Raw genomic sequence first — 27824 nt, 5'->3', positions numbered from 1 at the left:
TGTTGTGAATCTTTTGTGTAAACTTTACCTTCAAGCAAACGCCCCCCAAAAGAATATCAACGCCCCCTTTTTGAAAATATTGCTGCCAGCGCCCCCCGTCATCCTCTCAACGCCCCCCAGGGGGCGGTACCGCCCCCGTTGAGAAACGCTAGTTTAGATGGAGCTTAACTTTTCCTGCTCAAAAGAAGTTTTGTTAGGATCACTGGACTGTCTCCTGTGATGCCAAAGTGTAATGCAATTTCTAGAGTTATTAATCAGGGGCAGGCTGGCCATAGGGAGGTTTGGGAGGATTCTCGAACAACCAATCAGTTCCAGGCTGAACCGGTGGTGTGGTCGGTACGTTTGTTTTTACCCCATGAAATGCTACTGCAGCTGCCCTCGTGGCCAGTTTTGATCGTTATTTGTTAATTTTCCACTCACCTTCAGCCTTTGTTTTTGTTCACTTTTGTAAATAAGTTTAGTTTTCTTAAACTCTCTGTGTTGTCTGCCTCTGGGTCCGAACCATTCAACCTGATAAATAATTTTATTGTGAAAAAATAAACCAAACAAACTGTCTACGCATACAAATGACACAAATTACATAAACCAACACTTATAAAAGTGTTGTTTTTGTTTTTTACAGTTTCAATATAAACTCTGTCAGTGGTTTTCTTAAACATCTGAGACACACATAGTATATAATTAGGTGTACAAAACAGGTGTTTAATTCATTTTCACAAGGGGTCAAAATGAAAAATGTATTCATTATGCTATATAAACTGTCAGAAAATCTGAAAAACTTCAGTCATTGTCTCTGTACTGTGAGGCAACCAACTGAGTAACTTTTGTCTTTGTTGACAGCTGGTGAACAAGGATTAAAAATTAATTAAACATGCCCTGGACTCAAGTGAGTTTTTTACTTACTTTTCACCTCTGCCTTTCTGGGCAAAACTTTTCAACTTCCTTTTGAGTGAGGAGCAAGGTAAATTGCTGCTTATGATAACAGGAAAATAATATTCAGAAGCAGGCATTCAAATGTTCCACAACATTAATTTCAGGTAAATTAATTTCACTTAATAATAAGCAATTAAATGAAGTTAATTTAACATTGAAACAGCATTTTTTACTATTAAATGGAAAATGTCACTTTAATATGGGATCATATTTCTAAATGTGTGGCTAAAATTTACCACATTTGGTAAATATTTTTAGAAAAAGGAACAAGTAAATTTCAAATAAGCTTCTGAGATATTTTCCGGTCCAATTAGTGAATGAAACTATTTTAAATTTTAAGAGGGTGTGTGTGAGTAAGACAGAGACGCAAGGTCTGTGCAGATGTTATTGGCCTTTAGCATTGTACAAAATGTACAAAATTATTATTTTTATTAGTTTACAAATAAGGTGGCAACAGGGGTGGCAAGATATTTATTTACAGTGGTAGCAGCCTCTATGGTTCACCCTCTCCACTGAGTGTGTCTGAAATAAAGGAAATAAAAATTAATGTTTTGTCTCCATTTTCTTCTGGGCTTTTCTACTGTTGAACTCTGATGGTGTAGAACCTCCTCCTCATGAGAAAGGCAGGACAAATATAACTATAAAAAATACTATTTGGCAAATAAGATATTGCCAAAATACAGATGCAGAGAAATTCCTTCATTGTCAATAAAGCAAACTACAGAAATAGGATTTTCTGTGAAAATGGTGAGTGCTGAAGAAGATGGAACTTGGTTTTCGAAGCTAAAAGTAACAAAATGATATCTAAAAATAGCAAAAGGCCAACTGAAAGCTAAAAGTAGCAATATGTTAACTAAAAGTAGCAATATGTTAACTAAAAGTAGCAAAAGGTAAAGAAAGCAAATGGCTTGCTAAAAGCAAAGAGTAGCGGAATAGTAGCTAAAAGTAACATAAATTTAAAACGATTAAAAATAGAACAAATACTGTATGCTGAAGCAGATTCCAAAGAGAACAGTGTTTTTGAAGGAACTGAAGCTGTGGTATCTATACTTGTTGGTGACAAGATAAGAGCACCAATTTCATGAGGGCTGCAGTCTTCCTTTTCCATTGCAACCCACTTGGGTTGTGTAAAATTATGATCTACCCATACTGTCCTAATGCAAAGAGCACAAGAGTAATAGTAAAATGAAAAATTTGGGAGGGCCAGTCTGCCCTCTAATTTTGCCTTGCAGAAGTGAGCTTTGTTAATTCGGTGCATTTTATAGTCCCATACAAATGGAATAATTATAGAATCAAGTTTCTTAAAAAATGTATTAGGTAAAAAGAGGGGAATATTTTGAAACAGATAAAGGATCTGAGGGAGAAAAACCATTTTTATTGCATTAATTCTTCCCACCAGGGAAATGGGGAGAGATCTCCAAAACTGAATGTTATTTTGTAGTTTTACCATAAGGGGGGAGAAATTAGCTTCATAAAGTGAGTTAAAATCCCTAGTAATCTCTATGCCAAGGTAGGTGAACCTATTACTAGCAATTTTAAAGGGCATAGTTTCCAAGATTGAAGAGTCTTTGAGCTTAATTGGCATCAGTTCGCTCTTAGACCAGTTGATCCTATAACCTGAAAACCTGCCAAACTGAGAGATTGTGTCTAGGACAGTTGGGATAGTACATTGAAGATTGGTTATGAACAATAGGATGTCATCCGCATTTAAGGAAATTTTATTTATAGTCCCTCCAGTAATATATCCCTGTATAAGGGGGTTGGCACGAATTGATTGTGCAAGTGGTTCTAGGGCTAATGCAAAAAGTAAGGGTGACAACGAGCAGCCCTGTCTGGTGCCCCTATGTAATAGGAATGCAGGAGATAGTGAAAATACTGGCATTAGAGGCTGGTGCTCTACGTGTCGATGAACGGTCCAAGTATGGATCTAATACAAGATTTAGGTCCCCTCCAATGATTAGATTAGTCTTTGAAATGTCAGGTATTTGGGCTAAAACACGTCCATTAAATGCAGCTCTGCGCTTTGCGATCTCGGGGGTGAAGTCAGGAAAAATGCAGATCTTCTGCCCATGGCCTTCATGTCATGGCCTTCCGGAGGATCGTTGTAATGTCGCAGTAATAATGGAGTCTCACAACCAACGCCTGTGTTGTCTGGGCGCCTTCGTAGAGCTCTGTGAGCGCGGTCCCCAGCGGTAAGTCAACCAGAGTCAGCACGTCTTTCAGGAGCTGCGAGACGAATCCGTTCAATTCTGCGCCTTTCTCTGCCCCTTCTCTTAACATTGCAATCCGTATATTTTGTCGTCTGGACCTTCTTTCAAGATCCATGTATTTTTCTGTTAACTGATTCGTTTCTGTGCGTAGACGTTTTACCTCTGACTGTAGCACAGTTACCGCGTCTGCTGACTGTGTAGCCGCTCGTTCTAGTTCAACAATGGATGCGCCATGTTGGTCATTGGACGTTTTCAGTACGTGAATGGCATTTTGAGTCTCGGTCTTGAGGGTGAGGAGTTCTCCTCTGATAGTGGTGGACACTTCTTTGATTTTATTTTTATTGTCTGACAAATTTCAAACTTGGTGACTTGTAGTTCTGTGCGAAGAGAGTTTATAGCCTCAAGGATGGTAGCATTAGCCATCGGATAGCTACCTTCAGGTGAGTCAGGGGCGGCTAGGCCTGGTTCTTTCGCTTTCTTGTTCTTGTTGGAGGTATGCGTCCTCAAATTTGCTTTCATCCTGTCCTGGTGCTGTTAGATAAAGACCAGACTGTTCTCTCTCACAACCTGTTGTAAAACTGACCAAATGTCAAGATAGTGATAAATATATTTCTAAATTTGCAGGAGCTCTAGGGAAACACTGCCTAGTCCTCCATCACTCACTAGTGCCCCCCAGAGTCAGTCTTTTGCACTCACTTACCTGATGATCTAGAGTGATTTCAATCATTTTGTTTATGTCCACAAATGTGTACATGGTATAAAATAAATAAAATCTACATTTATAATCACAAACCTGAGTGTCCAGAAGACTCACTCTGAATCAAACTATTTCACCAGATCTGTCAGGAGAAAGGGAAGGATATGTTTGAGAGAAAATTAATGATTTGTATTTTTTATTTGTATCACTGAGTACATATCTGACACACACAAAGGTGTGATCACATTGTTTTGTTATGACGAAAGGGTGAAAGTACATTTAATTGAGTTGTTGTACTGAGTCCTACCACAAGAAGGCAGCGCATCCACTGAGACAGTTTTGGCATTTTGATGCGTCCCTTGTTCTGCTCTGCCAGTCCTCACAGATACACGAACAAGGACAGAAGCAGTGATGAGTTTCCAAATCACTCTTGTCTAATTACAAATTACAGACATGCTGATTCTCCCCAACAAAAATATAAACTGTCAGTAGATTGTACTGGCCCAATACCTGCTACACATACATAGTAGTTTTGATTGTTTTAAAAACATAGAGTTTTTATACTGCAAATAAAGTATTTGTGTTAAAATTATGGTTCCACTTGCACCAGTGGTGTGATTGGATGAAAGGCCTCTCCAAACCAAGCCCCCAGGCTGAATTTCAACTCCAGACCCTGGTTTTAACTAAATCATTAGTATTCATTTTCAACACGTTTCAAAATATTTCCCAATTGAAGAACAGATTTTTATCTTTGCATAAATTATGGTTTTTGAGTATTAGAAAAAGAGTAAGAACACTGTCCCCACTGATAAGATATCATGAGTGTGTGAAGCCTTGAAAAACAACTTCTCCAAACAATACCGAGGATTCAGTCATAACAGAATGACCGTTTATGCAGTTGCTGGGTCAACTTCCCAGTTGCATGACTTCCCAGTTGCTGGGAAGTTGACTGTGACAGAGCAGAGGTCATAAAAGGGGTCCCTTCATGCTACACTACATTTAGCTTCTTGCTACCATTTTGACACCTTTAACTTTTAGCCAGCCTTTTGCTATTTTTACATTTGAATTAGTTTCTGTTCTGCTTCTTTTATTGATAACCACTCAGATTTAAACTTCTTCAGAAACTCTTAATGAAGTCATCCAGCACTCAGCATTTCCACTGCAGTTTTGCAGAAATCTTTTTTTTTTGTTTGTTTTAAATGTGAACTTGTGTTTTTTGTTTATTTGTTTGTTTGTTTTTTTGGGGGGGTGGGGTTCTATTATTTTTTATTGCTAAATGAACAATGTTTTAACGTACAATAACTATAAAATTACAACATATACTGTATGTGGTTATGAAAAAAAAACAAAACTTGTAACAATAAAGACTTGAAATTGCATACCATTTTAGATCTTCATGTATACATATTTAAGAAGCATTTGCTACACTACTTAAAAAACAGAAAACTGCACTATAAGTAAATTATAGCTAATTAGCTAAAAACTATTGATTAAGACCATTCTAAAAGATTGCAAGAAAGTCTGGCTGCTTGGAAAGAAAATGTAGAGAAATTAAACTAGTATTCTTTGAAGGAATCTATATTGCTTGCTTTTTTGCATGCCAAAGTTTTACCGCTACCGAAACTTAGCGCAAGTTGTGTAAACAACGAAAGCGCTATGGACAAAGTTGGCCCTGTGTTGTTGCTGTTTTTTAAACTTATGGGGATTCTCCTGAGACTTCAGGAAGAGAGGCGCAGTGGAAGAAATGCTCTGGATGCCGCGATTGTTGCGCGGAATAGGACAGCTGTTATCCGTCGGAGATTACTTTACATTCAGATCTTATAAATCATATCTTCTTCTTGCACTTCTAAAACTGTAAAAGATAAGGTCTGTACTGGGTTGTCTCTATCCAAATTTGCACCCAACTTCCTTTATTCTTGAAGCAAAATCCCTTTACTCTTTGTATGCTTTCTGTTCTCTTTTCGAAAGACCTGTTTCCTTATTTAAAGAAATCCTTAACTTTGTGTTTTCTTTACTGGTCACGTCCTGTACTTGGCTGAGTACCAAGACTGGATGTTCTTTGGTACACATGAGACAATTTCTCTAGGTCATCAAACCAGCTACAGCAATTTCTTTTCTTTTGAAAACACTTTTTTTACAGCTGCTCCTCTTTGTCTTCTTCTTTGTCTTTTGGCTATTTCCTGGTCAGGGGCGACCACAGCTGATCATCCGCATTAAAGTCTATTTTTTGTTTGCCTGGGCCCTGACTGATCCGGTAAAGCAATCTGGTAGGGCAGTTGTGGATCCACATGTTTGTTTGGCACAAGTTTAGGCCAGATACCTTACCTGACACAACCCTTACCATTTATCCAGTCTTGGTACCAGCCCCAGAAGTACACAGAAAGTGTCCTTCAAATGGCTTGTTTACAACTGCTTTTCTTCTCCTAAATTTTATCACCTTACATGGAGTGTCCGGATCTGTGCTTTTCATTCCTATTATTCTGTTATCCTTGTGTTTAGTTAATTCCCTGTGTTTAGTATTATATGTTGTATAGTTTTGCTCTCTGTGCCCTCTGTGTTCCCTGTGCTATTCATTCTCCCTTAGTTCATCCCCTCAGTGATTTTCGTTGTCAGCCTGCTACTCCCATTTGCACCTGTCCTTGGTTTGTAATCACTCACTTGTTTCAACTTCCTCTTCAGCCCAGACTTTAGATTCAGTCTCTTCCATCATATAATCTCTGGTTCATTGTGTTGTTGTTTTGTTTTGTTTTGTGAATAAATCAGTTTATTTTTGAGCTCTTTGTGTCCGCCTGCATTCTGGGTCCAAACCTACTCCAGGCCTGTCACAGAACTCCTGGCACAATCACCTCTTCCTCCAAAGTTCATTGAAAGTATTAAAAATCCAAGTAACCTTTAACCTTCTTTGTATCTTTTTAAGCTGCACCCCATTCTCCACTAAACAGAGATCTGGGTTTCCTTTAAATGTAAAGAAATATGAGATGCAAACTGTTGTTCTTTTAATCAACTTATACCACAGACTTTTCTTGAAATTTCATCCAATTTCACCTGGGAGAGTTCAGATCTGTCAGGATCAGGGTTTTTTTTTGCATTGAGCTTATGGTTTCTTTAATTCTGTTTTTTGGTTCCTATGTTTAGCCTCGTCTTAGTTCAGTTCTTGTTCCTTGTATCTTTGTTTCCTGTCATTATTCACCTCTCCTCAGTCAGTCACTTGTTTTCCTGCCACACCCATCTCCACCTGCTGCTTGTTAGTTATCACTCACCTGTGCCCATTTCACCTAATTACCCTCTATCTTTAAAACCTGGTCATCTCCTTCACTTACTCGCTGGTTCGTTTGTCTATCTCCCCTGCTGTCTGTTTCTGCTCCTGCCCATCTCTGTTCAGTCTTTAGAATTAGTTTTTTTTTTAATTTAGTTTTCATTGTGCTGCCTCATCAGCGTTTTGTTTTTGTTTCTTTTTTTTTTTTACAATAAATTATTTTATTTTATGAAGATGAGTCTGCACACTAGTTCACCTCCTTCTCCACCACACCTGACAAGATCTTTTTGATATTTGCTTCTATTCTCAGATCCTGGACCTTCATAAGACCTTCATTGCTTCCATTCTTATACTAGTAAAGGGTCTCAGTCATACAAGACGTTGTAATCTTAACAAAAGATTAATCTGAAAGCAACAAGTCCACCTTTACTACAGATCAGATCTGTACCCACCTACTGTATATCTGCATTTACACCATCTAATTCTAAAGTAACAACAGATTTACCAGACACAGATGTGCCATGGGTCTCTCTAGTATCAACCATTAGCAAACATCTACATAGAGAATGTAGAAAACAGAGCAATGAACTCATACTAATGAACAACACCAAAACATTGGTTCAGATACGTTGATGACAACTAGGTCAAAATTCAAACTCATTGGAGCCACGTGGTGAGGTGCAAGGGAATGGCTGCGCTGTAGAAGAGTTCCTAACCCTGTCAACATTATTTAAACAAATAACTTTGAAACTTCTCCTACCAACATCCTACTGGAAGCTTGTGTGCACGCTCACTACACTGGAGTATTTTGACCGAAATATGACGACCGCCAGTGTAAGAAAACGATGTGTGCAGACGCGCCTGCCCCCAGTTGCTACCAGAGGAGCTAACTCAGCTAACACTGCTAGCCAAGAAGACAGCCAAGTAACGGACATAAATGGTCTATTTGCGGAGATTGCCAAGGTGGGAATGACGTTAAATGGAGTCGCAAGTGATGTGACCCTGATTAAATCGGACACAACAGAACTCAAGAACTCCGTGAGTGCAATTAAAACAAGGCTAACTGAAGCAGAGAGCTGCATTTCGGATGTGGAGGACACGGTAGCTAACCTAGCAAGAAACAACGTGAAGCTAACCAAAGCAGCTGAACAACTTTATAAGAGAGTTGACGACCAGGAAAACAGAGCCCGTTTGAGCGCTGCCACAGAAGCCTAGCTCCTCGCCCAGATCCCAATCAGCCTCCGCGCATAATACTGGTGAGATTTCTCAAATATACTGCCCGAGAGAAAGTCCTGGTTGCTGCTAAGAAGAAGAAGGGGATAATATGGGATGGCTGTCGTCTGTCACTGTTTGAGGACATGACCAAGGAGCGCTCAGCGCGGTGCAAAATGTTTTCCACAGTGATGAAACTAAGATGGCAGCAGCAGGTGAAGCACACGCTGGCGCACCCGGCCATACTCAGGTTTACATGGAGAGGAAAGTGGCTCAGCTTTATGGATGCAAAAGAGGCAGAAAGTTTTGTACAAGAGCACATTGAGAACGAGGGGGACGGCGAAACCACAACGGGCAGACAGACCGCGGGAGATGGCGAGGGAGCATCTGCTGATATTAACGAGTAGGAGAATGGAGGAAATACGACATTTGATGGGGTATGGAAGGACACCGCGGCGTGGTCAGGATCAAGACGACGGGAGCAGCAGAGAGGTCGTCTCCAGAACCCACACGGACCAGATAAGACTCGACTTTCTCACCAGGAAAGCTTCACTGCGATGTTCTTTTTTAGAGCAGTGTTTGATTTGTCCATTTTCTATTTTGAAACTTGCTCATGTATGTTAAGTAGTGGAATCCAAGACCCAGCTCTGAATTCTTTTTTGCTGGAGAATAATGGGTAAATTAAGTATAAATATTATAACATGGAACATTAATGGCTGTGGTACACCAGTCAAAAGGAAAAAAGCTCTCAGCTATTTGAAATCTCATGCCAGCGCCCCCCGTCATCCTCTCAACGCCCCCGTTGAGAAACGCTATCTTACACAATTAAGACTGCATAAGATGGGTATTAGCAAAGATGACTTATGCTGGAAATGCCAAAGAGCAAGAGGTACATTGCTGCATACTTTATGGGAATGTCCACTGATCTCCCCAATATGGGATAGTGTTATAAAATACATGGAGGGATGGTTGAAGAGTAAACTACCTATTTTACCAAGATTGTGCCTGTTGGGGGACAGAGGTGTAGTCCCAAGTATCCATAAAGCAGCTTTCAGAGTACTAAACACTGGATTTGTTACCTGTGCCCGTCTCATTTTGACTTTATGGAAGATGCCACAGACCCCATCTTTCAAAACATGGAGAGAGAGAATGACTGAAAATGCTTGGAAGACTGAATAACTATTCTGAGGCTGTAACAGAAGAATGGGACAGTTTTAGTGCCTATGTTTCTACTACATTGCAACAGTGATAACTTGGAATAACATCTAGGTTGCATTCGCATTCACACATTAACATATTAAATTTAGGGGTACCAAACTCTGAACTGACCTGGGCATGACCAGGACTGATCAAGCTAAGTGGGACTTAATTAGGTGTCCAATCTGTAGTTAATTGGGTGGGAACCAGGGCAATATGTGATGGATGTGAATGCGGCCTTACAATCACCAATGTTTATATACCTCACTGGTTTTGTTCTTGTTTGTTATTTTTGTTATAAAATGTTCATAAAACAAAATAAAAACTTTAATTATAAAAAAAAAAATTCAAACTCATTGAGCTGAAGACTTCAAACACATAAACTCGGACAAAACCATTAAGTTCACATTTGAGGATGTGAAGAACAACGCACGACCTGTAAAAAAATGTGCAACCCAAACTATTGTCAGAACTCTATGCTGTTGGACTGTGAATGTCCCTACAAAGACAGAAGAAAAAGAAAAGGAACAAAGACACATAAAGAAAGCACCTCCAACCTGCAGATACCCAAACTGGGCTTTCTTTAAATTGACAAAAACACTCTGTTGATCAAATAAACTTAAATTACTAACCACCAAATGTGACCACCTCTACAAAAGCAGATTTGGCAGTTTGCTGATGTAGTGGCAAAAAAATAATCAACAAGTAGTGAGATGTCTGTTTCAGAAAATCAAGACAAAGTTCGATCTTTGTCTTTGAAAAAGTATTTTATTCCAAAGGCAAATAAGCGTTCGGAGACCTCACTCTGTCGGGAGATGAGCCCCGAAATAAAGCAACATAGACTTTTATAGGGAGGGTTCATTACATCATGTTCAGCCACACTTTACATAGTTAGTGAGCAGCTTCGTTTCTCACGAAGAAGTTCTGATATTACAGGAAGTGAGAACAAATTACAAAACCAGACATATCTAAGCATGAGCTAAGACAGTCAAAATAGTAGCTAAAATAATCTAAATTAAATCATAATCAAATATAGAAATACAGAAGTAAAAACATCAATCATGTATAATCTAAATGAAATATAGGATAACCAAAGTAAAATCATGAAACTAAACATATCTAAACATGAGCTAAGACAGTCAAAATAGTAGCTAAAATAATCTAAATAAAGTCATGATAAAGTTAAAGCTGAACTACACGACAATTAGGAATCTAACAATCTAACTATATCTAAAATATGATGTAATATAAACTAAACTAAACTAAATGTTGTACAGGAACTAAACTAAATGTACAGGAAGGCTAAATAAGCTAAAACATGACAGTGCTAAAACTAACAGTACAGAACTTTCTAATAGTACCAAAAGCCCGCTAAGCAGCCGACAAAAGAATTACTAACTAAAATAGTGAAGTGGAGGGGGGGGGACTCAGAAGCAGTCTCTCTGTCTCTCTGACAGAATGAAATGAAACACATCCGCCTTCCACCAGGAGCAGAGACAAAAAAGAAAAAAACGGAAAAAAAACCCCTCTAACCTTTCAGTTTTGAATTGAGAGAGCTGCTAAAATGAGAAGTGAAACTGCTTCAAGAAATAAGGGAGGTCCAGTTGCCTTCGATTCAGCTTGTTCTGATTACTTCGAAGATGTATGTAATATTCCATGTCTCAATCTTGGATTATTACTGACTTTGACGAAGCAGTAGATGAGGACATACATGTATATGAACTTGTCTATTATATCATTATTGCAGAGATCAGAAGCTTCAAACAAGCAAATTAACTAAGTAGTACAATTTTTTTTTACACGTCACATTAAGGATTTTCTTCAGTGTTTGAACAAATTGTAAGTTTGCTTTGTTTCAGATTTAAACTTTACTTTTAGTAATGGTCCTGTTTCTTTTCTGTTCAATTATTTCAGCACAAAGTTTTTGTACATTTTGCTTCTTCCTATTTTTAAATGTTATGTTTGATTTAGTATCCGTCTCTTTTATATTGTAATAAAAAGAAAATAACTATTTAGATTGATTTGCTTTATTATCAGTGTATGTCAGTGATTGGAACTGTTTTGCCTATCCTCATATCTTTAATGGCTCCGTCCAGTGGTAAAGCAGAAGTGCTGATAGCAGCTTCCTCTGCACAGATGAATGATCTGTGAGGAGTTTTTTTCTCTGCAGGTGAAGGTAGAAAGTGTGTGAGCTGATGTGGATGTGAATTCAGCAGCATGGATCAGTGTGAGGACAGAGAGGAGGGAGTCTCTCCCTCTAAAACCACTCTTTGTGGGGAACATACGAGCCAGAGAGAAGATCAGAGGTGAGATGACCATCTCTAGTTGTCCATGGTGCCTTTCACACAATGTTCCCTCTATATTGACCCAAAAAGGACATCCTCTGTTCCTTTTTGGTGCTTTATACAGAGCGAATACCTCAGCATTGTGTCTGTGTGCTCTTACAAACAGCAAGTTATCAATGAGTGACAATAGCCTTTTGGTTAGTGCTCTATGTTACAGCATACCATATCTGTAAAAACAAATTAACTTCAAACTAATTTCCTGTATTTTTACACCATCTGACCTTTGGACTTATGGAAGAAACATGCACCTATCTACAGTTAGAATCAGGCTACTATGAAGAAATTATATTTGATCAAATCATTTTGTTGTAGGACTACCTTTTTTGTTCAGACAGTATACACTGTGGGTTGCAAATAAATTTACCCCTTTGGCATTCTAAAAGACCTTCACAAAATACTCCAGATTAATGAAATTAAAAGGGGGATACAACTTGTTTTAAAACACACTAAAAATTTTAAATTGAAAAGGAAGTTTTTCCTTTCCACTGTTGCCTCTGTGCTGCTCAGGATGGGCGACTGTAATGAAGTGAAGATTCAGTGCAATCTGCTGGCTTCCTTAGATAGGTAACTTTTACTAATTGGTATTTATAATGCGTGTGAATGTTTTTGTACAGTTCCCTGAGACAAATTTTGTTGTGACTTGGCCCTCTATAAATAAACTGAACTAAAGTTAAATCCATTATTAGGAAATGGAAAGATGATGCCATCACAGCAAACCTGCTAAGAAAGACTTGTCCACCAAAACATATGGATCTGGTAAGGAGATAGAAAAAAACCCAGGAGGCCAAAGATTATCTTATTATAACCACTCTCATTATGCTGAGAACAACATCCCTACAGTGAAACATGGTGGTGGCAGCATGCTGTGGGGATGTTTTTCACTATCAGGGACTAGGAAACTTGTCAAAATTTGCAGTCAGATTAATAGATCAAAATGTACAGTAGAGAAACTCTTGACAAAAACTTGTTGGGGTTTCCAGAGATTTGAGACTGGGATTGAGTTTTACATTCCAGGAGGACAACGACCATCAACACTGCTGAAAAACACTCCACTGGTTTAAGGAGAACCAATTAAATGTTCCAGACTGTTCCAGTCTAAGCCGAGACTTCAATCCAACTAAGAATCTTTGGTTTGATTTAAAGCTTGTTAAACAGAAGCAGCACCCATCCAAGGAGCTACAGCAGTATGGCCATGAAGAACGGACAAAAATTCCAATGGACCAAGATCATGGAGACAGACTTGAAGAGACTTGATACAAAACGTGGCTCAACAAAGTATTTAGGGAACTTTGCACACACCACTTTTTAGTTTTAGATGTTTTTAACCTTATTCTCTTTATTATTTTAACCTTAGGGTGGCAGTGGCTCAGGAGTTAGGGGTTTGTCCTGTAACTGGAGGGTTAAGTCTCAGCTGTTGTGTTCTTGGACAAGACACTTCACCTGCCTTGTCTACTGGTGGTGGTCAGAGGGTTCAGTGGTGCCGGTGTAATGGCAGCCTCACTTCTGTCAGTCTGCCCCAGAGCAACTATGGCTATAATGTAGCTTACCACACCATCAGTGTGTGGATGTGTGGATGAATGTGTGAATGACTGGCTGTAGAGTAAAGCGCTTTGGGGTCCTTGGGCTAGATACAGAGCTAAACAAGTACAAATCATTTATTCTAAACATTTTTTCGCTCATGTAACTTTAAAATTATTACTTATATGATCAAATTAAAAGTCTACTTAAATTCTAGGTTGCAATGCAACAAAAAAAAAACGAATACCAAGGGGTGTGAATACTTTGGCAACTCATTATCAGTAAATGAACCTGACAACACATCACAATATAATTTTTAAAACCAACCACTTCAGTACGTTAAAACCAGAAAATCATTGATTGACAAAGGCCCATTAGTTTCATAGTTAATGTTCAACAAGAAAAGGACAATTCTTTTTCATGACAGAAATTGACATGAATACTACAAAATGTCTTATTAGAAGCCTTAAAAACAGATCTTTCTCTGACAAGCAGTAATTTTCACTATTCTAATGAGGCTGGGGAATCTTTAGGAGGATACATTGCTCTCAGTCAAATCATCTGAAAAATTGTTTCTGATGTCAATCATTTAGAGCGTAACGTTTAAATTATTATTTTTTTCTGTATTGTAAATGCATTACAGTAATGTATTTGAAAGTTTTTTAAGCAAGCAAAACTTCACAGAATGTGTTTTAATTTTTCATCTCAGGATTCATGAAAGACCTGAACCTGAACCTGAACATGAATCTGAACCCAGTGTTTCCTTTAAAAGTGACTGCTCAAAGGAAGAGGGTGCTTACTTTAAATCAGACCAATATTCTGCTGCTAAAAGGTGAGCTGTATCTAAATGTTGTAGCTGTGTAAGGTGAGTTAGTTATGCTTTTATTATTTCAACATGTGTGTGAGCTCAGCTCTTTTTTGCAGACATTTCAGTGATTATAAATGAAACGATGTGTGTTCGATGTTAGAGAAACATAGCAGGAAAAATGAACAGAGAAAAAATGGATAATTTTAGATGGATCATGCGATCTTCTTCTTCTAACTTCTGGTATCCCGAAGAATTGACCCAACTTTAGAGTCCTTGCAGGGTCTTTTTTGTCATCTGGTATAGAATGAAACCAACCCTTTTCTCTTACATGACCATTCTTAACTTAAATAGCTTAAATTCATGTTCCATCTTTTTCAAACAGTTTGTTTCATTCTACATTTAAACATCAATTATTCCTTTAACAGTTGGTAATTTACATCTAATAGGAAAAGACTAGTTAAATACTGAATGTAGCAAAATGCAAGCTAAAAGTAGCAAAAGGGTAGCTAAAAGCTAAATTTAGCAAATTACTAGGTAAAGGATAAAGTAGCAAAAGGTTAGATAAAAGCTAAAAGTAACAACAGGAATAAAGAGCTAACTTAAAGCTAATAGTAGTAAAAGCTAAAAGCTCAAAATAACAAAAGAATTAATAAATGAATGAATAAACAAAAATAAACAAACTTTATATATCCCTGAAGGCAATTATAAAAAATTGTTAAAAGGGTAGCAAAAGTGCTAGATAGATGCTAAAAGTGGCAAAAGACTATCTAAAACCTAAGTGTAGGAAAATGCTAGCTAAAAGTAGCAAAAGGCTAACTTAAAGCTAAAGTGAATGAATAAATGGATACTTTATTTATCCCTGAAGGAAATTATTATATTTTTGGCTTGCAAAAATTTTAGCTAGATGCTAAAAGTTTAAAAAAGGCTAGCTATAACCTAAATGTAGTAAAATGTGAGCTAAATGTATCAAAAGGGTATCTACAAATATCCAAAAGCCTAAACAACATTCATTCCATGTATATTGGACCACACCAAATGGTCAATAACCTCTGTATCTTTTTTCAAGCAGAAGTTCACAGGTTTTATTTTAATAAGATACTTTTTTGTCCTGTCAGGACCAATCGGAGACTTAAACCTGAGCTTAAACCCAGCTGTGTGTCATTAAAAAGTGACTGGTCTAAAGAAGAAGTTTTTAATTTTAAATCAGACCATCCATTTGCTGCAAAGAGGTGAGCTGTATCTTATTATTGTAACTATGTAGTCAGTCAGTCTGCAATGGCAGTGGATTTTTTTTTATTCAAGCATATGTTTAATGTGAGTTCAGCTCTTTTTCAGCTCTTTTTGTATGGTAGATGTTTTCATGAAATAGCAGTTTAGGGCTAATAAAATATATTGTAAAAATTGTTCTAAAACTGTTCTACAGTTGTGGCACTGCATAGATAGGAGTGGGACTCCCACAGATTGTTTTCACTTAGCTATAATTGTCCTGTTTAGTGATATTTATACTTTTCCATTTATGTGATATTTATACTTTGCCATTTATTATGATGACAATAAAATAAAACACAAGTAAAACTTAAAAACTGGAAACAAACATCTTTCAAAAACGCAGACAAAGTATAATCAAAGCTGTAAGCAGCAATGACTGGGTCTCACTCTTTGTCGGCACTCAGGCCTATTTTACATATCAGGGGAACAAGCACTGGATTCTTTTATTCAAAACATCTTGCACATCTCAGGGTGGGTGAGTGAGGACTAGAAGGTGAACAAGAAACGTCTGGGGTAGCCCCCTATCTGAGATCACACTTCCTGGAGAGTTTTTCACATGTCCCAAGGGAGATTGGTACATGAAATTCAAATGGACCATGTTCAGGATTTCGATTGCAGATGTGGCTTTCAGGAGCCAGGAACTGAAGGTCATTGGTGTCAGTCACAGGGGCAACCAATGGACCTACTGGTGGACACCATGGAGGCCATCAAGCTCCTGAAGCAGCTGACAGGTGCAAAAACTCATGTGTGAGCAGAATTTGGAGAGGCCATGGAGAAGGTCTTTTGGTTGGCTTCAGTCCATGCCAGGCTGTGCCTGTAACAAAACAACCACTTGGGTGGAGAACTGCTGAACCAGACTGGGGATACTGTCAGCGCTGGAAGATGCACTTTGAGGATCTCCTTAATCTGGTCATCATGTCCACCTGTGAGGAGTTGTACACTTCTCAAAGGTATGATGAGTTGTACAAGAAGCTGCACACCATGGAGAAAGAGACGGACTTGTACTGACTGATGAGACAGAGTGATCAGGCTGGAAAGGATATGCAGCAGGTTAAGCTTGTTAAAGATAAAAATGGTAATGTTCTAACAAGCGACGAGAGTTTGATGGGAAGATGGAAGGAGTACTTTGAGGAGCTAATGAATGAAGAGAATGAAAGGGTAAAAAGAATAGAGGCCATTAAAACTGTGGACCAGGAGGTGAAAAAGGTTAGTAAGGATGAAGTTTGTAAAGCTTTGAAGACGATGAAGAAGAAAGAGCACCACAGATGCCATCTTTGCTTTGAGGATGCTGATGCAGAAGTACAGGGATGGTAGGAAAGAACGTCATTGTGTTTTTGTGGATTTCAAAAAAACATATGACAGAGTACTGAGGGAGGAGTTCTGAGCCTCTTCTTATTTGCTCTGGTGATGGACAGACTAACAGATGAGGTCAGGCAGGAATACTTGTGGACTATGATGTGGACCATGGACTGTGGTGAGAACAGAGAACAGGCTGAAGAGAACTTGGAGAGGTGGAGGTATGCACTTGAAAGACAAGGAATGAAAGTCAACTGTAGCAAAACAGAGTACATGTGTGTGGATGGAGTGGATGGAGAAAAGTTTCAGGAGTGATTTGTGACAAAAGGGTGGCAGCAAAGGTCAAAGGAAAAGTTTACAAGACAGTTGTGAGAATAGCTATGCTGTATAGTTTGGAGACAGTGGGACTGACAAAAAGACAGGAGACAGAACTGGAAGTGGTAGAGCTGAAGATGTTGTGGTTCTTTTTGGGAGTGACAAGGATGGATAGGATTAGGAATGAGACCATCAAAGGTATAGCATAGGTTGAACGACTGGGAGATGAAGTTAAAGACACCTGAGATGGTTTGGACATGCAGAGGAGAGACAGTGAGTATATTGCTAGAAGGATGTTAAAGATGCATTCCTCAGAAAAAAGACAAAGAGAAAGACCAGAGGACATGTATAGATGCAGTTAGAGAAGGCATGGAGATAGTTGAGTGAGGACAGATGAGATGGAGAGGGAACAGCTGAAATAATAAGAAAAATAAGGTGTTGTTGATCCAAAATAGTGGACTTCCTGTTGGGTTTAGGCCATACCTACAAGTGACTTTGTTTTATGTTTTGTAAAGTTCTACATATGTATCAAGTTTCATAGTTGTATGTAAAACTAGTTTTTAAGTGTTCTTTAAGAGGTTCTGTAAAGTCCCCTCAATAAAGATAAAATAGATCTTTGCACTGCTTGTGCAGGCCCAGTTAGAAAATTTCTGAAAAAACTTTGAAATGTGCCAATGCTGTAACAATGCAGCCCTGCCAAGGTCTCAGCCAATGACATGGCTTATGGCCAGGGCTCATCCTGTTCTTGTTCCAGTCTCTTAGGGGCTTCTGGGGTCCACACTTATGTCATCAAAACTTTCCTGCTAGCTCTACCTCATGAATGGTTTCATCTGTGTGGCCAGCCTCTTGGCCATCCTTCCACGTTATGTTGCCTGCCTGAACAGCCTCCTGTCCATCCTCTTAAGTTGCCTTATCTATCTGGGCACTTTGGCAGGAATGCAAGGATTTATGATTGGATGATGAGCGCTACTGGGACTCAACCAAACTAGGCTGAAAGATACAATCAACTGCATAAGAGCTGTTGATTGTCACCAGAATCAGCAGAATCAAAAAACTTTTACCTCTACATTCTGTAATCTGATTCACTCATATTTACCTACCTACCTTTATGACAATAAAAGTTCAAGCACACTAATGGGCATTATAGAAGAAAATTGATGTATGTTGGGAATTTGGGAAGTAGCTGAATTGGCACCCTTCAGAATTTCTTCAGAAATTTTAGAGTTTCTGATAATATTTTTGAACATTCACTTCTAGGACCTTTAGGAATCCATGTATGGTTCGTTCTTTGTTTTTTTCATTTCAAAATAAAATTGCAAAAACAAAACAAGCATGTACCACCTACTGGTAACTGAAAAAGTTATGTGCCGGGAGTTCAGGTCTTCATTTCCGGTTCTGCCATAAGGTCCCGTTGAATTAACAACAAAACAAAATATTTTCTTTGGTTTAACCATTGCAGTTAAAAAACAAAACAAAACGTACCCCTTTTTTATTTTTGCAATTGCCTTTTTTCTAATTCTGTTTTAAAAACGACAAAACAAAAAAACACATGCTTGGTTTTTTTTTTGCAATTTTATTTTGAAACGAAAAAAACGAAGAGCGAACCATACACAGATTTTTAGGTTGTGTTTGTAAGTGAACAATCATAATGTGAGCTGATTCTTTATGATTCCTCCACAGAATGGATCAACAGAGCTCAGAGGATCTCAGTGCTCCGTCTGTCGAGCCACAACCAAAGCTGGACTCCATATTTATGGTCTGTACATGTACAACAAGTACTTTTCCATCTGTTCTGTTCACAGTCATCTCCATGCTATACTTTGTAGACCAGTGAACAGTCAGTCTGTCCAACGTGTATTTAATGTTTAGCTCTATGAGCTCAATCTAAATTGTGATTTCCATTTTATTATTTTACAGTTGCTGGAGGACAATATTGTCAGTTTTATAAAGAATGAGCTAAAAACGTTCCAGAAGCTTCTGAATCCAGATTACACAGAATGCTTCAAAAGTCAAAGGAGGGATGAAGAGTCATCGGAAGATGAGAATGAAGAACAGAGGAGAAGCAGCAGAGAGGCATTTGTAAAGATCACACAGCACTTCTTGAGGAGAATGAAGCAGGAGGAGCTGGCTGACCGTCTGCAGAGCAGTAAGATTTTTTTTTTAAGGAATTCGCCTGCTGAATAAATTATGCATTTACTGATCAGACCCTCCAGGATTTCGCAATGTTGCGATCTCAACTATTAACGCTAAATCAAGCAAAACCCTGCAAAATCGCAACTTTTTGCAACTTTGTCCAAAACACCCAACTTTCCCGCAACTTTAACCCAATGTTTATTGCTTCTAAAGTGATTCGCCACCATTTCTGCGGTCTAGTCTCTTCTTTGTGGGTTTGTGTAGTGTGGAATACTAAAAAAAAACCCAAATAACTCACGAAGAAGACATGCGATGTCACATCCTGTTAACATCAGAATGCCGGGAGCATGCGGAAGCATGCAGGAGCAGCGACCGAAACGAAAATGTGCGCTAATACTTCATATTTGCCCACAAAGATTTCAGCAAAGGACCGCGCAAACCAGTTTCCTACCCTGCTGCACGAGAGTGGGGGGAAGCTGTTTTGCACGTCCTGCAGTGTCGTCATCAAACATAAATGCAAGTCATCAATCGACAAACACTTTGTGTCTGCAAAGAAGAAATGGTCATGAATGTCAGTTTATAAGCTATCAAAGTTCTCAAATAAAGCACCTTTTGAGAATGTCAATGTTTGTTGGTAATTATCTTACACAACTAGTAAGTATCTTTGGTTTATATATTAAAAGTTATAGTTTTTTATTGATTTTAGTAAAAAAAAAAAATCGCAACTTTTAGGAAAATGCCCCGTGAAATCAGGCCTTTTAGCCTGCAACAATCACAAAAAATGCCTGCGAAACTCTGGAGGGACTGACTGATGTCTTAATAGATAAATTACAAATAATATTTTTTTAAAGGAAATTAAAGAGGTCGGTGTACTTACAGAAAACACAAACTGAAACTGAAATTTTCAATGTTTGTTCATTTAGAACTTTCTACAGCAGTTTGTCAGCATAAACTTAAATCAGCTCTGAAAGAGAAGTTCCAGTGTGTGTTTGAGGGAATTGCTAAAGGAGGAAACCCAACCCTTCTGAATCAGATCTACACAGAGCTCTACATCACAGAGGGAGGGACTGGAGAGGTTAATGATGAACATGAGGTCAGACAGATTGAAACAGCATCCAGGAGACCACACAGACCAGAAACAACAATCAGACAAGAAGACATCTTTAAACCTCCACCTGGAAGACATGAACCAATCAGAACAGTGATGACAAAGGGAGTGGCTGGAATTGGGAAAACAGTCTTAACACAGAAGTTTACTCTGGACTGGGCTGAAGACAAAATCAACCAGGACATCCAATTTATATTTCCATTCAGTTTCAGGGAGCTGAATGTTCTGAAAAAGAAAAGGCTCAGCTTGGTGGAACTTGTTCATCACTTCTTTACAGAAACTAAAGAGGTAGGAATTTGCACATTTGAAGAGTTCCAGATTGTGTTCGTCTTTGATGGTCTGGATGAGTGTCGACTTCCTCTGGACTTCCACAACAATTACATCCTGACTGATGTTACAGAATCCACCTCAGTAGATGTGCTGCTGACAAACCTCATCAAGGGGAACCTGCTTCCCTCTGCTCGCCTCTGGATAACCACACGACCTGCAGCAGCTAGTCAGATCCCTCCTGAGTGTGTTGGCATAGTAACAGAGGTCAGAGGCTTCACTGACCCAGAGAAGGAGGAGTACTTCAAGAAGAGATTCAGGGATGAGGAACAGGCCAGCAGGATCATCTCCCACATCAAGACATCACGAAGCCTCCACATCATGTGCCACATCCCAGTCTTCTGCTGGATCACTGCTACAGTTCTGGAAGATGTGTTGAAAACCAGAGAGGGAGGAGAGCTGCCCAACACCCTGACTGAGATGTACATCCACTTCCTGGTGGTTCAGACCAAAGTCAAGAAGGTCAAGTATGATGGAGGAGCTGAGACAGATCCACACTGGAGTCCAGAGAGCAGGAAGATGATTGAGTCTCTGGGAAAACTGGCTTTTGAGCAGCTGCAGAGAGGAAACCTGATCTTCTATGAATCAGACCTGACAAAATGTGGCATTGATATCAGAGCAGCCTCAATATACTCAGGAGTGTTCACACAGATTTTTAGAGAGGAGAGAGGGCTGTACCAGGACAAGGTGTTCTGCTTTGTCCATCTGAGTGTTCATGAGTTTCTGGCTGCTCTTCATGTCCATCTGACCTTCATCAACTCTGGTGTCAATGTGCTGGAAAAGAAACAATCATATTCTCTGTTGTCTACATTATTCAGCAAATCAAATGAGAAATCTCTCCATCAGAGTGCTGTAGATAAGGCCTTGCAAAGTCCAAATGGACACCTGGATTTGTTCGTCCGCTTCCTCCTGGGTCTTTCACTGCAAACCAATCACAGTCTCCTACAAGGCCTGCTGACACAGACAGGAAGTAGCTCACAGACCAACCAAGAAACAGTCAAGTACATCAAGACAAAGATCAGTGAGAATCAATGTGCTGAGAAAAGCATCAATCTGTTCCACTGTCTGAATGAACTGAATGATCATTCTTTAGTGGAGGAGATCCAACTGTCTCTGAGTTCAGGAAAACTCTCCACCGATCAACTGTCTCCTGCTCAGTGGTCTGCTCTGGCCTTCATTTTACTGTTGTCAGGAAAAGATCTAGATGTGTTTGATCTGAAGAAATATTCTGCTTCAGAGGAGGTTCTTCTGAGGCTGTTGCCATTGGTTAAAGTCTCCAACACAGCTCTGTAAGTGCATGCAAAATTGCTTTAAAAGCACTAAGTATCAGTTACTTAATAATATCTGATTAATTAACAGCCTTTTCTTACTTATCACTACCTTTTCAGACTGAGTTACTCTAACCTTTCAGAAAGAAGTTGTGAAGCTCTGTCCTCGATTTTCAGCTCCCAGTCCTCCAGTCTCAAAAAATTGGATCTGAGTAACAACAACCTACAAGATTCAGGAGCAAAGCTTTTATCGTCTGGGCTGGAAAATCCACACTGCAATTTGGAAACTCTCAGGTGAGAATCAGAGCATCTGGGGTAGTCTGTCTTCTTCATTACACTTTTTGCAATGGATGACTTGCTGTGATGATCCCTGACAAGAGAACAGCTGAAAGAAAAAGATGAAGAAGAAGACGACAAAGAAGAAGAAGAAGATCATAACTTATCCATCCATGTAGTCATACATACATTTTTGACCACTTGTCTAGGCAACATGTCCAGGAGAGAAACTCAGACATCCCTTTCATTTGCAACACTCCCCAGCTCCCTCTGGGGAATCCTAAGGTGTTCCTAGAGAAAAGGAGATATAATCCAGGTTGAGTTCTGGGTCTTTGCTCCATAGTCTCTTCCTAGAAGGACAAGCCCAGAAAACCTCCAGAGGGAGGAATCCTGGAGGCATTCTAATCAGATTCCTGAACCACTTAAGCTGACTTATTTTGATACTGAGTAGCAGCGGCTGTATTTTGATCTACCCCTGGATGAGGCTGAGTGATCACCACTCTTGGCTGCCATTCCACAAGTGCTGACCTGGTCATCCATGCAACACTTTTCTGGTGTGTCAACCATAAGAGCCACACAATGTCACCTCTGCTCTTGGTGCCCTGCTGCCAATGAACTTTTGAACTACCTTGGTGAACTGCTTCAATTGACCTTTTTTTGAGTCCTCAGAATTTGTTTCCTCATAAGTAAGCAAGTGTTCCTTCCACCGCCTGAGATTATCCCCAGAACAGATCAGGCCTGAGATTATCCCCAGAACAGATCAGCAGGTCCCCACCAAAATCAACCACAGCTTGGAATCCTCTCCTTTCCTTTTCTGAACCATCAAACAGTTTGCCAGAACCTCTTTAGAACCAACTGAAAGCCCTTCTCCACAGCTTTTCTAAAATTCTCCCATACCAAGGTGTTTGCTTCCTCAACCACACAAGCCACAGTCCTGACCTGTTAGTTGTTTTAAGAATTCTTTGGAACAGACAGACCCTAAAGGCCACCTTCTTCAGCTTGACAGCTCCCATCAATGCTAATGTCCATCAGCTGGTCCTCTGGTTACCATTACAACAGGCATCAATGACATTCTAGCCAAAGTTTATAAAAGCCACATCTTCAATGGAAGTCTTAAAATGGCTCATTTAGATTTCATGTCTTGAATCTCCACCGAATAAATGAAAACTATTTTGAAGATCTCAAGGACAGGGCCCTGTACCCGAGGTTCCCAGTTAACTCTTTATATTCATTTGGGTTTGCCAGGCTTGTTTAGCAACTTACCCTGCCATTGAACCCAATTTACTACTGGATTTTGATCAGGTGATAGATCTGCCCCTCACTTTTTGCCAGTGTCCAAGTTATAGGACTGCAGATCTGATGATACAATTACAAACTTGATCATTGCTCTGCAGCCCAAGGTGGCCTGGTATCAAGAACACCTAAGAACCATCCTATGCTTGAACATGGTGTTGGTTATGGACAACACAGAAGTCCAATAACAAAACACTGCTCGGGTTCAGATCAGAATCATCCCCCTCCAAGTGAGTATGTCATTGCCCACGTAGGCACTTAAGGCCTCTAGAAGTACACTGGAATTATTAGATAGCACCCCTTCAAGAACACTATCCAGAGACTCCAAGAGGGCTGAGTAATCTGAGCTGCAGTTTGATACATAAGCACAAACAACAATCAGAACCTTTCCTCTTGCAGCTCAAAGCCACAAAGAGGTGACCCTCTCATTCACAGGCGAAGACTCCAATATCAAGGACCACTGTCAAGGGCTTGTCAATATCCATACACCTGCCAGATTCTTCTTCCCCTGGACAACTCTGAAGTAGGCGAGAGTCCAGACCCTCTCCAGGAGATGAGCCCAACTATATCTAGTTGGTATCACTCAGGCTCACACAAAAGCTCTAGCTCTTTTTTCAACTAGTGAGGTGACATCTCACATACCTAGAGCCAGTTTATGTTGCCAGGAACCAGCATGCCTGAGGCCCTGTCCTGACCTTCTACACATCTTACACTGAATCCAATCTTGCCTACTCTTCCACAAATGGTGGACCCACATGAACATAGCTTTCTGTGGAATTTTTTTGTGGGGTGGTTTTGGTCTCAAGCCAAACCCCAGGAACTAAGGCGTGATCACCAGGGGCTTCTCAGCAAACAAGAGGAAGAAGGTATTTATTTTGGTGGACTTCCTTCATCAGCATTTTAGAATCACTCTGTCTTTTCTATGGGAGGCCCTACCAGGAACTGACAACCCAGACAACATTGTCCATAGGATAATTGGTACTCAATCCTGCTGTACCACATTAAGCTGTCAATTATTCAAAAGGGCTGATTTGATATTTTTTTACATTTCTTCTTGACTCTATCAGTGTCAAGCTTAAACACTTTTCTTTTTATTCTGTTAACACCTTTAAATTTACCCTCTTCTGCAGGATTTTTATTAGTTTCCACAGACAAATCTCCGTGCTCTAACTAGATTTATCTATAAGTTTGTTAGAATTTGAGTTTTTTTAGTTCATTTTTAAGTTATCTTTAGTTATTGTTTTCATTTGTGTTTCTATTTTATTTCTTGTGATCCATGTGTTTTGTCTATTCCATTTCTAATGTTGTGTAGTTTTGGTCCCTATGCCCTCTGTGTTACTTGTGCCATTATTCATTCTCCCTCACTCAGTAGTTTTCGATGTCAGCCTGCTTCAACGATCTGCACTTGTTCCTCATTAATAATCAGTCACCTGCATCCATTTCCGCATTGGCCTTAGTCCTTATAATCTGTTCCTTTTCCTTTTTTTCAGAAAACTTGATCTTGTATAGATCCTGTGTGTTTTCTGTGTTTTCAGCTTGTCAGGCTGTCTTATCACAGATGAAGGCTGTGTTTCTCTGGTCTCAGCTTTGAGCTCCAACCCATCTCATCTTAGAGAGCTGGACCTGAGCTACAATCATCCAGGAGAGTCATCATTGAAGTTTCTGTCAGCTGGGCTGAAGAATCCACACTGGAGACTTGAAACTCTCAGGTATGGAGAGACCTCCTGCAGACACAATCAACAACCGACAGTTGAAGAAGAGTTGAAAACACATTCTCTGTCTTTTTTTCTTTGGTGGTTATAGGTGTTGCAAAGACAATCACTTATGCATGAGATTGTTTTTGCTTATAACAGAAATAAAGGCTGAAAAAAATGACATTTATTTGGGGTATCTAAGGAACAGGAGGCAAGGGCAAGCATAACTACAGGAAGAATTTGGAGACTCAGTTGTAGCAGAGTAATATGAGAGGAGTTTGAAAACCATCTTAGGCACAAAGAACCAGTCTCCTGGACTGTGGGAGATAAGAAATGGGAAATTACGCTAAATCAGTCTTTCAACAAGTGTCATCACTTACCTGGCCTTCTCAGAGTCCAGCCATCCCTACTGCAACTTTTTTTCTTTTTTACACGCCCAGTTTACTTCCCCAGCCCAGCCTCAACTCAATATTTTTTCTGACAACAGTCAACTCTTGGCCCTACCCCACTGCTTCTGCTACCAAAAGTCCCAACTCCCTATTCACATCCTTCAGTACATTGTCATGCAATAGTCTACACCAGTGTTTCTCAACCTTTTTTGGGCCAGCACTCCTATCCATTATCGAGGCCTCTTACCGCCCCCCACCCTTTTTTTTTTGCCTGTTTACGTGAATAATTTTGTTTTTATTCATGGACTTATATAATACCTGATCTTGGGTATGGCCCATCAGAACATCTTTGTGGGTCATTCTCCACCATGTACTGCTTCAATGAGTCCCCCACTTCCTGCGGTAAAGGCCATTCAGATGGATCTTCTGAGTAAGACCTTGCCCCAACCCTCTCCTCTGCACCTCTCTGTTCCTCCTCATCATCATCATCATCTTCACCTCTCTTGCCCACATTCTCCTCTTTGGTGATTGACTTGCCATGTCTGCCTCCACTAATTTTCCCAAAAGGACACAGTATTGGTCAGCAGAAATTCAAACCCTCCTGGGCATCTAGGTTTTTGTGGCCTCACTAGCTGAATTAGTCCTACCTGGTGTCAGCTCTGCTCTCCTCTACAGCAGCTGATCACCGACCTCATGTCTGTCTCCTTCATTCCCTGTCTGTGTTCTTCTCTAAGTCACATGGTCAAACAAGTATTATTTAATAACTTTAAATAAATTACACATCTTGCTAATGCTCTTTTTTAAATATAAATAATATTTTTATATGAATCACCTGCTATTAAGTGGCTGTTCCTACACTTCCAGCTAATATTAGACCAACCTGTCTCCTTCCTAACATAAACCCAGGAATACTTTGTCCAGGAGCGAGACCAAAACCAGACACAGAGACGTAACTAAAGGTAAGTGAGTTTATTTACAGGTGACAGAGTATATACAGTGGGCCAGGTCCGGGAGCGGTAGATCCAGGAGGTGTCCAGCTGCGTGGAGGAGGTGAAGAAAGTGTTCCAGGTGATCCAGACGACGAGAAGCCAGTAATCCTGTCCAGGTAAGTATCCAGTAATCCAAGGTAAGTTTCCGTGAGGTGTAAAGGTCTTAACGTGGCAAGAAACCCAGGAGGTTCGATGCACCAGCGAAGGTCTGGTCTCAGCTGGAGGCTTAAGTACTGGCAGGTCTCATCAGTAGAATCAGGATCACCTGTGAAGCAAGGGTTAGAGGAGCCGCCCCAAGGCGGGGCTAACTCCAGATCCTTACACTTCCCCTGTCTGTCCTGATTCTTTCCCTCCGTCCTCTCAGCTGAATAACATGAACTTCGTGTTCAGGAGGTTTAAAAAAATACAGCAGTCAAACCACATATAAAAACATGAAATCTTAATTTTAAATGATATCCTTGTTGGATATCAGTTACTGATTGGACACTTCGTCTGATCAGACTTATCAGATTATTCACAACAGTTCTGTAGAGTTATATCCCAGAGGAGACATTTAAACTCCCAACTTTTGTAATTTATCTGCTTTATGATTCACCATCGAGTTCAACAAATGATTACTGTCTGAACAACGAAATAACACAACCAAGTTCCTTTATTTTTCATGTCATGCTGTGTTCTATTGTAAATACTGATCAGTAAACAGTTGTAACTTGAACATTTCCAGGCCTCCGCTTGACACAGGTGTAATGAAAACCTGACAGAACTTCCTGCTGTCTTTCAACCACTTTGAAAAGCTTTTTTCAGCTTTATCCTTCTGCCTCTCCATCTTTAGCTCTCTGTCATCAGATGACAACACGATTCAAATTAAAACAGTTGCGCTCCCGCGCATGCTCGAGGAGAGTGCGACAGGAGGGGAGGTGAAGGAGCGGAGGGGCGCCTGATCAGTGACATGTCTCTGTTATCGATCACATCATTTACACATGCGCAGACAGCTGGTAAATACAGAAAACACTACTGGATTTGCGCCACTGTGGACACAGAGTGGAGCGGGTCTCCTCTCTGCTGTGAGATTGACAGCTGTCAGTGCTTGGGGAAGTGGGTGGGGCTTCCGGCATGCTGCAGAATAATTGGTGCTTCCACACTGTCATGATGTGGAGTGACGAAAGCGAACCCAGAGCGCAGACTCATGTTAACAAACAATAATTTATTAAAGAACGAAACACAAAACAAAAGCTGACGTGGCAGCAAAAACAAAATAAAGAACAAACTAAAACTAACATAAATAGAAACA

General features: G+C 39.7%; 1 protein-coding gene across 1 annotated transcript in view; it reads left to right on the top strand.

The window, feature by feature from the left end:
• Positions 1-27824, top strand: part of LOC108244131 (NLR family CARD domain-containing protein 3) — a 1204881-nt gene that overhangs the window by 1169334 nt on the left and 7723 nt on the right. The window contains exons 2-9 of the mRNA XM_037973831.1: positions 11676-11811; positions 14078-14200; positions 15292-15405; positions 18737-18812; positions 18974-19202; positions 20113-21913; positions 22013-22186; positions 24997-25170. Of these exons, the coding sequence (XP_037829759.1) occupies positions 11723-11811; positions 14078-14200; positions 15292-15405; positions 18737-18812; positions 18974-19202; positions 20113-21913; positions 22013-22186; positions 24997-25170 (2780 nt within the window). The 5' untranslated portion in view covers positions 11676-11722. The remainder of the gene's footprint in view (positions 1-11675; positions 11812-14077; positions 14201-15291; positions 15406-18736; positions 18813-18973; positions 19203-20112; positions 21914-22012; positions 22187-24996; positions 25171-27824) is intronic.

The sequence above is a fragment of the Kryptolebias marmoratus genome, linkage group LG23 (genome assembly GCF_001649575.2).
Source record: "Kryptolebias marmoratus isolate JLee-2015 linkage group LG23, ASM164957v2, whole genome shotgun sequence".
In the NCBI taxonomy this organism is placed as follows: Eukaryota; Metazoa; Chordata; class Actinopteri; order Cyprinodontiformes; family Rivulidae; genus Kryptolebias; species Kryptolebias marmoratus.
This window is presented reverse-complemented; position numbering and strand designations above follow the sequence as displayed.